At 59.4% G+C, this 13,828-nt stretch overlaps 1 protein-coding gene across 1 annotated transcript in view; it reads right to left on the reverse strand.

Moving 5' to 3' along the window:
- The window catches only part of SIPA1L3 (signal induced proliferation associated 1 like 3), a 122,247-nt gene that overhangs the window by 23,252 nt on the left and 85,167 nt on the right, over positions 1–13,828 (reverse strand). Inside the window, exons 12-14 of the mRNA XM_056136799.1 lie at positions 12,232–12,359; positions 9,582–9,700; positions 7,373–7,797 (exon numbers count right to left, since the gene is read on the reverse strand). Of these exons, the coding sequence (XP_055992774.1) occupies positions 7,373–7,797; positions 9,582–9,700; positions 12,232–12,359 (672 nt within the window). The remainder of the gene's footprint in view (positions 1–7,372; positions 7,798–9,581; positions 9,701–12,231; positions 12,360–13,828) is intronic.

The raw sequence follows: 13,828 nt of genomic DNA on the forward strand, positions 1-13,828 counted from the left end.
TGTTATTGTGTCTGGCATATCGAATACATCACGGGGAGCTTGCCAGGCTCTGCTGTGCGGGCGAGATACTCTCAGTAGCTTGCTGGGCTCTCCGAGAGGGGCGGAGGAATCGAACTCGGGTCGGCCATGTTGGCTGCATGCAAGGCAAACGCCCTACGGCTGTGCTATCGCTCCAGCTCTATGATCCCCCCCCAAAAAAAAAAATCTCAAGAGGCCTCTGCTCACAGGCAGGAGTTACTGGGCTCCTCTTTCAAGTGGGGAAACTAAGGCCCTGAGAGAGTAAATAAAACCCCAAGTGATGACACCGGTAGGGGTACAGCCAGGTTTGGCTGGAGGGAGGGCACCTGTCCATACCAGGATGGCAGTCATGGGGAGGACATGCAACGTCAGAAGAACCTCGCGGGAGTTGGAATTGGACCAGCCCTGCACCCTGGGACTGCACCTCAGGTCCTGTTGCAACCCCAAGCCGGGCTGCAGTGGGCAGGTGGGAGGTGGCGCGGGTTACAGGTAGAACCCAGAGCCCAGGGATGTGCTTGTTCACCCTAGTGGGTTCCTCGCTACCCACTGTGGCCTGGCACAGGCTGAGTCAGTCAATGGCCCCCTTCCACCCACGACCCCGTGGGTCTTCAGTCCCTGCCACTCCCCGCCCCCCACCCCTGTCCTGGCCGTGGTTCCCTGACTCCCAGCGCAGACACAGGTGGAGCCCTCAGGACTTGGGTCCACCTCATGCAGGGGGACTCGGGGGGGGGCATACAGTTGTCTGCTCCCCCCAACACCCGCAGAAGCTGCTCTCCAACCCGCCAGATACACCCACCTTGGGGCCCAGGCAAGGCTGCGCCCCCTGTGCTTCCTCCAGGGACTGTGGGGGGCTGACCGTGCGTCTCCCAGGAGGCCCAGCACATGGCCACCCCAGCCTACCCACTAGCCCAGGGGCCCTCATGTTACCTTTCGGGGCTGTGCCCCCTAGCCAGGCGCCAGGCCACGTGTTTCCTGCCTCCGTGGGAACGCCCAGGGCGTGGGGCTGCACGTGGCGCCGGAACCCTCAGCTGCTCTGACAAATTGTTCTGAAAAGCCTGGATGCTCCTGAGGGGAGGGGCAGGCCTGAGGGTGCCCGGGTGGCAGCAGGCCTGGGATCTCAGCCCACTGCGGGCGCCTGGCACTGGGTGCCTATGACGAATGTCTGGGGTGGTGGGGGGTGCGAGGGAGTCACGGGAGTCAGGGTGGCACAAGCTGCTACAGGCCGCAGTGCGGGTGGGGGAGGGGAGCCACCAGGGCAGGGCTGGGCTCGTCCTCTTCCGGGGCTGCAGCGCTGCTCCTCTCCTGATCCCCAAGTGGCCCCCACCCCCACTCCACAGAGACGTGTGGGGCCTCTGGGTCCCTCAGCATCTAGCTCCAGCATCCGAATGACCCTGCTGGGCCTCCCCCGACCATGCACAGCTGCCCTCCACCTGCCCCGCTGTGCCCCATAGGGACCGGCCCTGTCTGGGGCACTGCAACGAGTCTGCTTCAGGCCTGGCCATGTGCTGTTTCCTCTGCACAGATGACTGCCTGGCTTCCTACAAAACAACCACCTCCTCTGAGAGGCCTTCCCTGATCTCCACCCTTCTCAGGTTTTTCTTTCTATCACCAGGTGCATCTGTCATGGCTGTGGAGCTGCTCTCTGGCTGTCTGTCTCTTGCCAGGACAGCCGGGCTGCACCAGGGTGGAAGCTGCTCCTCCCTGCTGCGCTGAGAACAGTGCCTGGGCATGAAGGTCTGTGAAGGGCCCACAGCTGCTGGACCAGGCCGCCTCCCCACAGCACCATCCCTGAGCTCTCACGCCAGTCTAGCCCCGACACCATCTTTCAAAACATAAGCCTGAGGTCAGAGAAAGAGCACAGCAGGGAAGGTACTTGTTCTGCACATGGCTGACCCTGGTTCAATTCCCAGCACCTCATACGGTCCCCACAGCACAGCCAGGAGTGATCCCTGAGCTCAGAGCCAGGAGTTAGTCCTGAGTTCCAACCCCCCAAGTCCCCCTTTCACCAAATGAAACAAGCCACCTACATGATCCTTATGTTGGAAAGCTTCCTGCTGTCCATCATATCCAAATGGTCAGGTTGCTGACAGGGATGCCTGTGGTCTGACTTCCCCAATCTTCCACCAGGCCCTGCCTCCACTCCAATTTCTCCTCCTGAGCCCAGGGGCCAACATTCAGTGACCTGACACACCCTTTGCTCTCCATCAGGGCCTTTGCACATGCTTTCTCCATGCCCCTAACCCCTCCAATGCCGCACCTCAGCTTCCCTGGTCCTGTTCAAAATAAGTTAAATATTTCTGTGAGATAACTGAAAACATCTATTGGGCACCTGCACCCTGGTCTCCTCCTTGGGAGTAGAGCACTACAAGCACTTATACCCCCAACATTAAATAAAACGGGGCATTTCTTTGGGGATGGGGGTTACTGACAGGCAAGCTGAGGGGATCCTGTCTTGCCAGGGGCCTCCCGTCCACACACGTGCTCCAGCCCTCTGAGTTATCTTCCTGGCCTGAGAGCGTCCTTTTTTTTTTCTTTTTTCTTTTTGGGTCACACCCGGCGATGCACAGGGGATACTCCTGGCTCATGCACTCAGGAATTATCCCTGGCAGTGCTTGGGGGACCATATGGGCTGGGAATCAAACTCGGGTTGGCCGCGTGCAAGGCAAACGCCCTATCTGCTATCACTCCAGCCCCTGAAGAGCATCTTTTGACCTAATAATCTGTCCTGGTTCCCGGTACAGGGCTGCCACTAGAGAGGCCCAGAGGCTCTGATCAGGGTTGGCTCTCCCACCCTGACCCCCCTTTCCTGAGAAAAGACACGGGGCTGGAAGCGCAGCTACAGATGGACCCTGTGTGGGGCTTGGGGAACTTCTGGGTGCTGAACACGTGCAGGTGCTGGTGAAGAGCATGCACTCAAGGGTCCAGTACTTGGCCCACCCTACAGTGCCCCCCTTCTGCCTGCCAGTCACCTGGCTGGTCACCTGGCCAAGCAGAGGCGACTGTTCCCTGCAGCTCTGTGGGTCGTCCTCACAAATCACTGGAAACTGGGGACCCTGATTTGCAGCCATATCAGAAAGAAGTGGGGTCACCTAGAGACCCTCTCTTGGCATCTTTGGTGGAGGGGGGGCAGTCTGGTGGGACTCCCTCCCTACCCCATACCCAAGTGAGTGTCAGGTAGGACACCCACAGAATGTGTGAAATAAACCAGGAGGAGGCCCGCTGGTCTTGCAGGAGGCTGACCCGGATTCAATCCCCAGCATCTCATAAGGTCTCCCTGATCTCATCAGGAGGGATCCCCGAGGGCAGAGACAGGAGTAAGTTGTGAGCACTGCCGGGTGTGGTCCCGGAAAACAAGCCAGGAACTGGCAGCAGACACAGACCCCGGGATGAGCTCACGCCGGTGTGGGATATGGCACCACTGGCACGGGCGCGGGCCAGTCGAACCAAACCCCTAGACTGACCACAGAACTGGGGGACATGAACATGTGGAGCTGGGGTGAGAACCTGGTACCCCTAAAAACACTCACAATCCTGTAAGCCAGTGTTACCTCCAGAAACAGTTAAAACAACAGCAACAAACAAACCCAAACACTTGGACACGCAGCTCGTGCTGCTCGCCGCCCCCCGCTGGCTGAGCAGGGCAAATTACTCTTGGGGGAAGGAAAGGAGACCGAGGAGGGAAAACCGCCCCCACCGGGCAATCCTATGGGCGGTGATAGCAATGAAACGACACACACTTGTAAGAACTCTCCAGCCCACATCGCCAAATCTCAGATCAAGACTGGACCAGAACCCCCAGAACCACCCCCCCCAGTCCCCAAACCACTTCACCTGCTCCTCCCTTTCCTCCTCCGTCTCTTGACTCCTCAGGGAAGTGATCCCCAGACCCAGGCAAGCGAGATCAGGGTGGCCCCAGCCCCAGCCCGGGGGGCTCTGCTGCAGGCTTCTCCCGGCACCATCCATTCACTGCTGCTGCCAGGGGGTCTGGCCTGCACCCCGGCGCCCAGCAGGCGGCTGAGAGAACACAGGCCGGGAGCTTCCCACACGGGCCGGGGAGGCAGAGCCAAGGGCGGTGCCGCTCACACACCGGGCCTGCCCACATGCTCGGAGGCACAGGCTTTCCATTCAGCTCCCCGGCCTCTGGGCCCTTGGGTTCCCTGTGCCCATGGAGAGGGGTCAGGGGACGGGGAAGGTGGAGGGCAGCAGGGTGGGGCTGTGAGTTCTGGGGCACTGGCCGCTTTTCTCCAGGGAAGGGAAGCTTCTTCCACACTTGGTCAGGCCTGCTGTGCTCCCAGTTAGCTAGCTAGCTTCTTCCTTCCTTCTGTTCTTTCCTTCCCTCCCTCCTTTTTCTTTTGGGTGTGAGGGGGGGAGCAGTTGTTTGGGTCACACATGGTGATGCTCAAGGATTATTCCTGGCTCTGCACTCAGGAATCCCTCCTGGTGGGCCTTAGCAGATACTGGGGATTGCATGAAAGGCAAGCACCCTTCCCACTGTATTATCACTCTAGCTGGCCTCTCTCTTTCTTCTTCTTTTTTTTGGGGGGCGGTTGGGTCATCCCAGCAGTGCGTACTCCTGGCTCTGTGCTCAGGGGTCATTCTTAGAGGAGCTTAGGTACCCCTATGGGGTGCCAGTAATCAAACCCTGGTCAGCCGTGTGCATGGCAAACCCCCTGCCCACTGTACTATCACTCCAGCCACTGGGCTCCCACTGTCTGGGTGCTTCCTTTCCCCTGGCCCTAACTGGGTGGGCTATCACTAATGGGAAGAGATCTGTTTCCCCCACTCCACCAAGCCTCATGTTGTCCCTGCTGTCCCTGGCATGGTGACAAACTCGAGTGTCCTAGCTGGTTGGGGAGAGATGGAGGGCGGCTGGGTGGGGCTGACTGTGAATTCAGTCAGTCTGAGGCAGCCTCATTCTGTTTATCACATTCCCTGTGGGTCGAATGACCACCCAGGCATGGACGGGATGTCCACTGCTGGGCACTGCTCTAAGACTCCATGTGCAATGGGTCACTTAACTCTGTTAGGTGGGACACGCCAGCCCAACTAGGAGGCATGCAGACTAAGCTCCCCCCCTACCCCCACACCTAAACATCCTCTTGGCCTTCAGAAGATCTGAAACTCTGCCTGGGGTTATGGACCAGACTGGTCAGGAGGGAACTTCATGGTCAGCACCAGACAAGTCACCCTTCCCACTCCCCAAAGGAAAGTGCATGCCCCAGACCTACCCAGAGGTATTCTGGTGGAAGTGGCTGCCCCTGAACCCCGCCTGCCCGTGTCTTGCCTCTCCCTGCCTGCAGGGACTCTGTGCAACTTTTGGAAACACTTTTCTATTGCTAGATGGATGCTGCCTGGTTGTGAACTGTTTTGACAACTGAGCTTTAAGAGGAACTCAGATTTTTGTTTGTTTTGTCTTTTGGGGTCCCAGGGGTTACTCCTGGCTCTGCACTCAGGAATTACTCCTGGTGGTGCTTGGGGGAATATATGGGATGCGGGGGATTGAACGTGGGTCGGCCAGATGCAAGGCAAATGCCCTGTGCGCTATACTCAGGGCTGGAGTGATAGCACAGCGGTAGGGCGTTTGCCTTGAACGCAGCCAGCCGGCCGAGCCGGGTTCGATTCCTCTGCCCCTCTTGGAGAGCCTGGCAAGCTACTGAGAGTATTCAACATGCCAAGCACAGTAACAAGAAGTCTCACAGTGGAGACGTTACTGGGCCCGCTCAAGCAAATCGATGAACAACGGGAGGACAGTGTTTTATTTGACAATCCTCACCTCAGTCCTCTGAGGTGGACGGGATCTTTCTACTACACCCCCTTTTACAGCTGAGGAAACTGAGGCCCAGAGAGGTTCTGACCTCAGTCCAGGCTAGGCAGCCTTGGCTGAGGGGTGGGTGTGCCCCCCCACTCAGGTCCCGCCCTCCTCGGCTCCCAATACATTTCTGTAAATCAGCTCACTTAATTTCCCTTAACTTGTCAAGGCGCTGTCAGTAGAAGCAGGGCAACACTCTTCCCAATACTCATTAAAGTAAACATGTATCCATTTAAAAGGAAATACTTTCCTCCCGGCACCACCCAAATCGCCTGTGAGCACCCCATTTTGGGAAGTGCGGTTCCACACTAGAGCTTGGTTGCCTAGGAGAAAACTTCAGGAAGCGGCTTTAATGAGTAGATAAGAATGATTTGCAATTAGCATCAATTGTCTGCATGCAAATTAAAGCGCAGCGCAGGCCCTCTTTCGCACCGGCTCCTCTCCCATTTTATTCCCTTCATTTCTGGGTTCAGCAGATCCTTCTCTCAGACACCGGGTAATTTTAGACCCACCCCCCTGCCTCAGCCCCGTCTCCTCCCTGCGCAGCTGTCTCTCCAGTCCTGTGGGTCCCCACAGAGGAACGGAGTCCCGGGCGGCTGGGGTGGGTGCCCCGCCAGCGCTGAGCTGACACTCTCAGGCCTCCCTTGGTTGATGCAGGCGGGATGAGTGGCTGAGAGCAGGGGCTGTGCAGGAGAGGGAGGGGGGCAGAGACGGGCCAGCCGGACTCACAGGGCGCCTCCTCTTTCCGCCCCCTCCCGCAAACCTATGGTGCTGGTGCCACGGGGGTCCGAACCTGTCAGTGAACCACCATCCACCGCCCGGTCAGGAGTCAGATTTGGAGTGATGCGGAGCTAAAAAGATTCTATTAGGATGGGGTGGGTGGCTGGCAGAGGTCCAGGGGGTCTGAGCCCCTGCCTGGGACCAGGGCCTGAGGTAGCAGAGAAACTGCTGGGTGAAGCCAGAGGGTGGGGCGGGTGTGGCCTGTCTGGGAATCTCTGGGGGGGTGGGGGTTGGCGGTGGTGAGAGAGAGGAGAGAGAAGACCTGGGAGGGAAGGCCCCCCCACCCCCAGCCTGCTCTCCAGGAGGGGGTCTGAGAAGCTGATGTGGGCCAGTCCAGCCCTCGAGCTCCTCTACCCTGCCTCATGCCTCTGTGGGGCTCTCAGTCAAGATGGCACTCTCACCCCCCTGGCCCCCTCCTGCCTGCCCTACCTGCTGCAGTGGGCTTGCCCTGTGCTCTCGGCCTCAACCCGGGTCTAAACTCATTTCTGAGAGCTCAGAAAATGGACCACTGGTCTCGGCGGGGAGAGTGGGAGAGACAGAAGGTCTGGGTGAACCAGACTCGACGTGCCTTGCAGGCTGATGGATGGGGAACGAACAGGGTAATGGGGTTCGTGAGCGCCCCTCTCTCCCCTCTGCAAGTGAGTGTGTCAGCAGCCCCCCCCCCCCCCCACCGTGGGCATGCTTCTGGAGGAGGGGAACCCCTCTGTCGGGATGATTGTGGGGGAAGGGCAAGGGGGTTGGGAATCCCCAACCATAGGGTCTTACCTGGGCTGCCTTGGGGGGTCGCGGCTGCCCCCCGCCAGGCCAGTTGGCGTGCTGGTGCCCGAGTAGAGCTTTGCTCGGTGGCCTTTGCTCTGACTGGCGACTGCGGGGGCTGGGGAGACCTCTCGGCGCCGGTCTGCGTGATGAGGCCGCACCACTGCCTCGCGCCCGCCCCCACAGAGCCCCAGGCTTCCGGGGGGCTTGTGGGGTTTTGTGGGCCGAGGCACCTTGGCCAGGGACACGCAGCTGGGGCTGGAGGTGTAGAGGGAGGTGTCAATGCCACTGTCGCTGGAGCCGCCCTTGGACAGGGGGTCCTGCTCGGGCTCCAGGGGGTCCAGAGGGTCGAACCAGCGGTCGTCGCTGTGGCTGCTGGACGCGTTGCTGGACAACGTGTTGCTGCTGGAGTGACTGGAGTATTGAGGCTCTCCCTGGAAGGCGAGACGAGTGTGTCAGCCCTGGGCTCCCGGGCCCCCTACAGCGGAACCCGGTGGTTGGCCGGAAGCTCCAGCCCCACTGTCTGGTCACCAACCCCACCATGTGCACATCAGTGAAATGGGGCAGACACCCTCCCTGTCTCTCAGAGGGGCACCAGAGATTGTCAGTGCAGCCTGCGGACCCTGCCACGAACCCGGCCCTTGCCTGCGACCTTCAAGCTGTCTGGCGTCTGACTAGTTGCCCCAGACCTTGCTCTTGCCCGTGGCCAGTCAGCAATGCGAATCCTCCTGCATCATCAGAAGAGACTCAGAACCCGCCACTTCTGGCTCCTTGGCACTGCCGGGAGGCTGCCCAGCACAGCTCCTTCTCCTGGCCTCCTGGCTCCTCTCTGGTGCCTGCGCATGCTGGAGGGAGGCTGTGAACCCCCTGCATCAGGTTATGGCCCTGCTCCTGTCCCACACTCAGGACTCGGATCCCTCATCATGCTCGCTCGGGACACTGGCTGGCACCCCTGCCCTTGGTGCCCTCCCCTCAAGCTTCCCAGGTGGCCTTCCCTGTGTGCCTGGTCCTCACCAGACGCTCCCCCCACCCCCACCAGGCTGGGCTTTGGTTTCCCTTCACAGCAGGGATCGGTTGTTGGCGTCATCCCATCGTGTTAGGCCTGCCCTGTGGCGGTCTCACAGCAACAGGGCTGCGTCTGTCCCTGCCACGCGTGGCCCCAGAGCTGGGTGTGGCGTAAGGGCCATGCAACACCACTGTTGGGTGGCTGAGGAGAGGCTGCCATGCACACAGGAGGCCATTTCCCAGCATCCCCCATGGCGTAGGGTGTGTGCGTGTTGCGGCCGCTGTGATGTCACGGGATGTGGTTTCCGCTGTTTCTAGACCTGGGCTGTTCCACGTCCCCTATAAGCCTCTCTCCCGCCCTGCCTCATGCTGGCAGCTGAGCCTCAAGGGGCAGTGAAGCCACAGGAGACAGTAAGTCCTCACCGGACGCCTGCCCAGCTGCTGTTGGAGGAGGGTGTATGGGTGCTATTTGTGGTCACTGGGACCTGGGAACTGTCAGGCTAGTGCGGTGCAATGTTTGCTGCCCCCACAATTCCTCTCTTGGACTCTCGTACCCAGTCACTACATTAGGTGGCAGGGCCTGGGCATAACCGGCTCCAGAAAGATGGTTCTGAAGGCCTGATTTGTGTTTAGGGCCTCTGCAAGAGACCAGAGCTTTTTTTTTTTTTTTTTTTTGGTCACACCCAGCAATGCACAGGGGTTACTCCTGGCTCATCCACTCAGGAATTGCTCCTGGTGGTGCTTGGGGGACCATATGGAATACCAGGAATCGAACCCGGATTGGCCGTGTGCAAGGCAAACAGACTACCCACTGTGCTATCACTCTAGCCCCCAGAGAACTCTCTGACTCCTGGGGCTCAGGTGAGAAGGCTGCGACCTGCAAACCAGGAAGGGGTCCTCACCGGATGCTGGGTCTGCCCAAACCTTCGTTCTCGACTTTCCAGTCTCCAAAACGGGCAGAAACATCCTACCATCTCTCCATCAGCTGCGGTAGTTTTGTTACCAACAGCCAAAGCAGACGTCACCCACCAAGACTGATGGAGCAACGAGGGATGACAAGGCTGGTGAAGGAAGGCCGTGCGGGCGGGTGGGGCCAGCAGAGGTGGGCGATGCCCACATCCAAGAGAGACAGGGTGGGGCAGGGGGTGCCCAGACTCACTCTGGAATGTGGGGGGTGCCCACACCCGGAGCAGGGGGCGGGGCCCAGACTCACTCTGGAATGCCTGTTGGGAGAATCTTTGCCTGCTGTGTCCTGCCGGGAGGCGTGCTTGCTCCCGCAGCTTCCAGCCATGGCGGTGAGCCGGGCCTGGGCGGGCACATGCCACAGAGGCTCTGCAGGGAGACAGAGACAGAGGAGCGGTTAGCCATGACTCACCTGGAGGAGCCAGTGCTCAGGAAGGCTGGAGGGTCCCGCCCTTCTTGCACCGGGGACTGTGACCCTCGTCTGGGAGAACAGCATTCAGCAGGAGTCGCCTTTCTCCTAGTGACGGGCCCCTCAGGAGTGACCTCGTGGGATGCCCTAAGCCCACAAGGAAGAAGGCACGATGAATGCCCGCTGGTGAGATGTGGCCCCTGCCGGGTGGCACAACCCACCCAGAAGCCCCAGATACCCACAACCACCGTGGCAGCTGCCTCCAGGGTGGCCCTGGGGTGTTTAGGGTCCCAGGATCCTGCTGGAGGTGGGCCGGGTGCCAGACACTGGGTAGCACGGTCATGGATGGCGCAGGTTGTGGGTGTGGAAGGGCAGGGCGGCTCCTGCCCCTGCTCTATTGGGGACAGTTTTGCTCTTGTGCCCCTGTGTCGGTTCCTGGGCAGTGAGCAGAAGATGTCAGGAGCCCACACTCCCACAGGGTCTTCAGCACCACCCGGTGCTCCCCACACCCCCTCTGCTCAACCTGGCAGCCCTACAGCCCCCCAGTTTCTGACTTCTGCTGACTCTAGACCTCCTTCCCAGCGGTATCCCCTCTCACTGAGCCTATGCCGCCTCCCTGTGTTCCCATCTCCCCTGCCCAGGGCAGCTCTCTTCTTCTGGCTGTTCAGGCCACAACCCTTGTACCCCTTTACCACTGTTATCATGCTGAGGCATGAGGAAACTCCTCATTCCCCCTCCATGTGACCACATTTAGATCTGTCCCTCTTTCCCTGCACTGTACCCTCAAAAAGAGTCGCAGCCAGAGGACCCTTGTGAACCTGACGCTGTATCCCACACACTTCCGTTGGAAGAACCACAGCACCAGGCTTGCGCAGAGGACAAAGACTCTGTCCTCCATTCTGACCTGCCACCTGTGTCCTTGCTTCCCCCAGTTCTCCTGTCCCGAGGCCCCCACTGCTCCTCCAACCCCAGAAAGGCTGCCCCTGCGGGGTCTTCAATGACCTCCTTCCCACTCTCCCTGGAATGTTCTCTCTGACCTGGTATCTGTGCCCCTCACCCTCCCGGCGACCTCCCACACTCCTGAAACCACAGCCGAGGGAACATAGGGCAGTGGAGACTCTGGCACCTCTGAGTGTGGGTCAAGGGCCTTGGTTCACTCCTGCTGACACTTCTCATCTGCAGGGACCTCCACAAGGACCCCTGTGCTCTGGCTCCCCCATTAACTGAGGCCAGCTCTAGTGCCACTATTGTATTGCCAGGATGTCTGAGCACTGGAGAAAAGAGAACCAGGCAATGCCAGATCCTTTGGGGAACAGGGCCAAGGTCCTGTGATGGCTGAGCAGACCCTGAGGGTCACAGCTTGTGGCGTTTCTGAGACATCTGATCTGGGGACACGTGCGGTGCCGCCCCCTACCCTCATTCCATTATATACTTCTGGTGTCCTGAGATCACAAGCAACACTTCTGTGTCTTTCTGGGCTGTGTGGGGAGGAACAAGATGTAGATCAGGAGGGAGCAGAGGCTCCGCCCTGCAGGTGGTGACAGGAGTCTACAGGCCCCAGGCCCGAGGTAGCAGGATGGGCAGGCATCCTGCTTCCGGAACTCTCTATCCCAGGAACTGGTGACAGGCCAACACGGTCACCTCCCTAGTTGCCTGGGACAGCAGCAGAGAGGTGGGAACAGCTCGAAAGATGCTGTGTCTATCTCCAACGTCGACACCTGGACATGCAACTGGTTTCTGGAGCCTACCTCGTCATTATAAATCTAAGATGTTGGAAACTGCAGAAGATACTGACGGGAGAGGCCCCTGCTCGGGCTCAATCCCCCAGCACGGAGAGTAAATGGAGAAGAAAGACACTGGAGGCCACTGCACTAATCAGGACGAAAGGAAAGGCCGGATGGGTGGTCCAGCGCGGAAGGCGCTTGCCTCGTACGCGGCCAACGCAGGTTGGATCCTGGAGCCCCCTAGGGTCCCCCCAGCTCTATCAGGAGTGATCCCTGAGTGCAGAGCCAGGAGTAATCTCTTAGTGGTGCCAGGTGGGATATCCAAAACCAAACCAACCCCAGGGCATTAGGAACTAGTCAGTGAAACTGCACGGTGTGGGGGGCCAGGAGGCGGAGTAGCAGAATCGGTGGGGTCCACTCCTGGCACCGCCTGGCGGTCTGAGCCCCCCTGGGGGAGAGCTGCTGGTTCCCAGGCTTGCCATGAACTATCAGCCTGGCTTGGCCGAGTATTACTTCCTCAAAAGGAATTCTAAGTAAGTCCATGATGCGTCCCCATCCTCACGTCCACCCAAGTGGCTGGAATGAACTGAGGCTGAGTCAGGGTCCGGGAGGCCTGAGGCACTGGGAAGGCTCCCCGCAGGTCCCTCTGGCCTCTTGGCACCACTGCCCCACGGCACGTGGCCAGCTACCCTGGGAGCGGCTCAGTTGCCCGCGGCCCCCACAGCCTTCTGCCTCCCCTTGTCCCTGGTGCCCAGTGTGGGGCCTACCTGGCTTCTGGCGCTCCATGGTACTCTCCTGGCTGGTCAGGCCGCCTGAGGAGGACTCGCCGCTGGACGTCCCATCGAGGCCAAAGTGGGGATCAAAGGACAGCAGTGGGTGGGGGGCGGCCGCGTACCTGGAGGGGAGGCAAGCACAGGGCTGAGTGCTGGCATGTGAGACCCTGGGTCATGGCGGCGGGAGGCTGTGCAGGGCTGTGCAGGGGGGAGGCAAGAGTGAGCGGACGTGCTGAGGGAGGTCACTGAGGGTCTGGAGCACTCAGCAAGGGGCACCTCCAGGGTGCTGGGGCAGACCCCCACTAGGAGGCTCCTGGAGGTTGGAGGAAAGGGGGGGCTGCCGTCAGCAGCTTTCCCTGCACCTGCCGGCCAGTGTCGGTTTCTGGCCTGGCAGGATAAGGAGGACCCGAGGGGCTGGGGGGACGCTGGGGGTTTAACTGCACCAAGAACAGGCATGGTCTGAGGGGTGGGGTGGAACCTGGTGTCCATCTGCTGAGAGGAGGACACACATGTGGAGGGGTCATCTCACACAGACCCGAAGATCTCAAAGGCCCCTGGCTGCGAGTGACCCCAGCGGGTAGGGTGCTTGCCTTGCAATGGCCGACCCCGATCTGATCCCAGCACCTCGTGTGCGCCCACCAGGAGTGATCCCTGAGTGCAGAGCCAGGCTAAATAAGCCCTGAGCACCACCTGATGTGGCCTCAGGAAATAATAAAAGGAATAATCACTGTCACTGTCCTCCCGTTGTTCAGTGATTTGCTCGAGTGGGCACCAGTAACGTCTCACAACAAATTGTGAGACTTGTTACTGTTTTTGGCATACTGAATATGTCACAGGGAGCTTGCTAGGCTTTGCCATGTGGGCGAGATACTCTCAGTAGCTTGCTGGGCTCTCCAAGAGGGGCAGAGGAATCGAACCCTGGTTGGCCTTATGCAAGGCAGACGCCCTACCCGCTGTGCTAGTGCTCCAGTCCAAAAATAATAATAATAATAAAGGAATAATAATAGTAAAAGAAAATACAGCGGCACCACCAAGTAGGTGAGGGCGCAGAAGCCCAGCCCAGCAGACCAGGCCCGATGGGTTGGTGCTTGGGTATGGTCAGAGTGGGGGTGGGAGAGGGCGCTACACCCTCTACCAGGCTCCTGGGGCCCTTTACTTGTCTGTACAGTACAGGGCAGGCAGCTCTGTCATTGGCTGGAGAACACGGTTCGTCCTCCCTGAGCAGAGACACTCAAGAGACACCTCTCTCAATGCCACCGACAGGCACCTACTGGAGCAGAGGCGACGAGGCTGGTGGTAGAGGTGGCATGGCTGGATGCACCAATCACTGAGGCATCCGTTAAGAGTGGTTATCACTTCACACTTAGGTTCTTTGGTGGTCAAGAACGTGCAGCACTGACATCACAGATATGACGAGTGAACCCAGTAGATCTCCTAAGCAGATGTGGAGCCACTGACGCGCAGAGGTTAAGTCAGCCATGCAGAGTTATTAACTTGCAGTCACCAAGCAGGCACCTGAATAATTATGGCTTGGCATCACTTCAGCAAGACACGGCTGAACACAAATACAGTATCCGAGGTCCAAGGACCT

This window comes from Sorex fumeus, unplaced genomic scaffold (genome assembly GCF_029834395.1).
Source record: "Sorex fumeus unplaced genomic scaffold, SorFum_2.1 ptg000122l, whole genome shotgun sequence".
NCBI lineage: Eukaryota > Metazoa > Chordata > Mammalia > Eulipotyphla > Soricidae > Sorex > Sorex fumeus.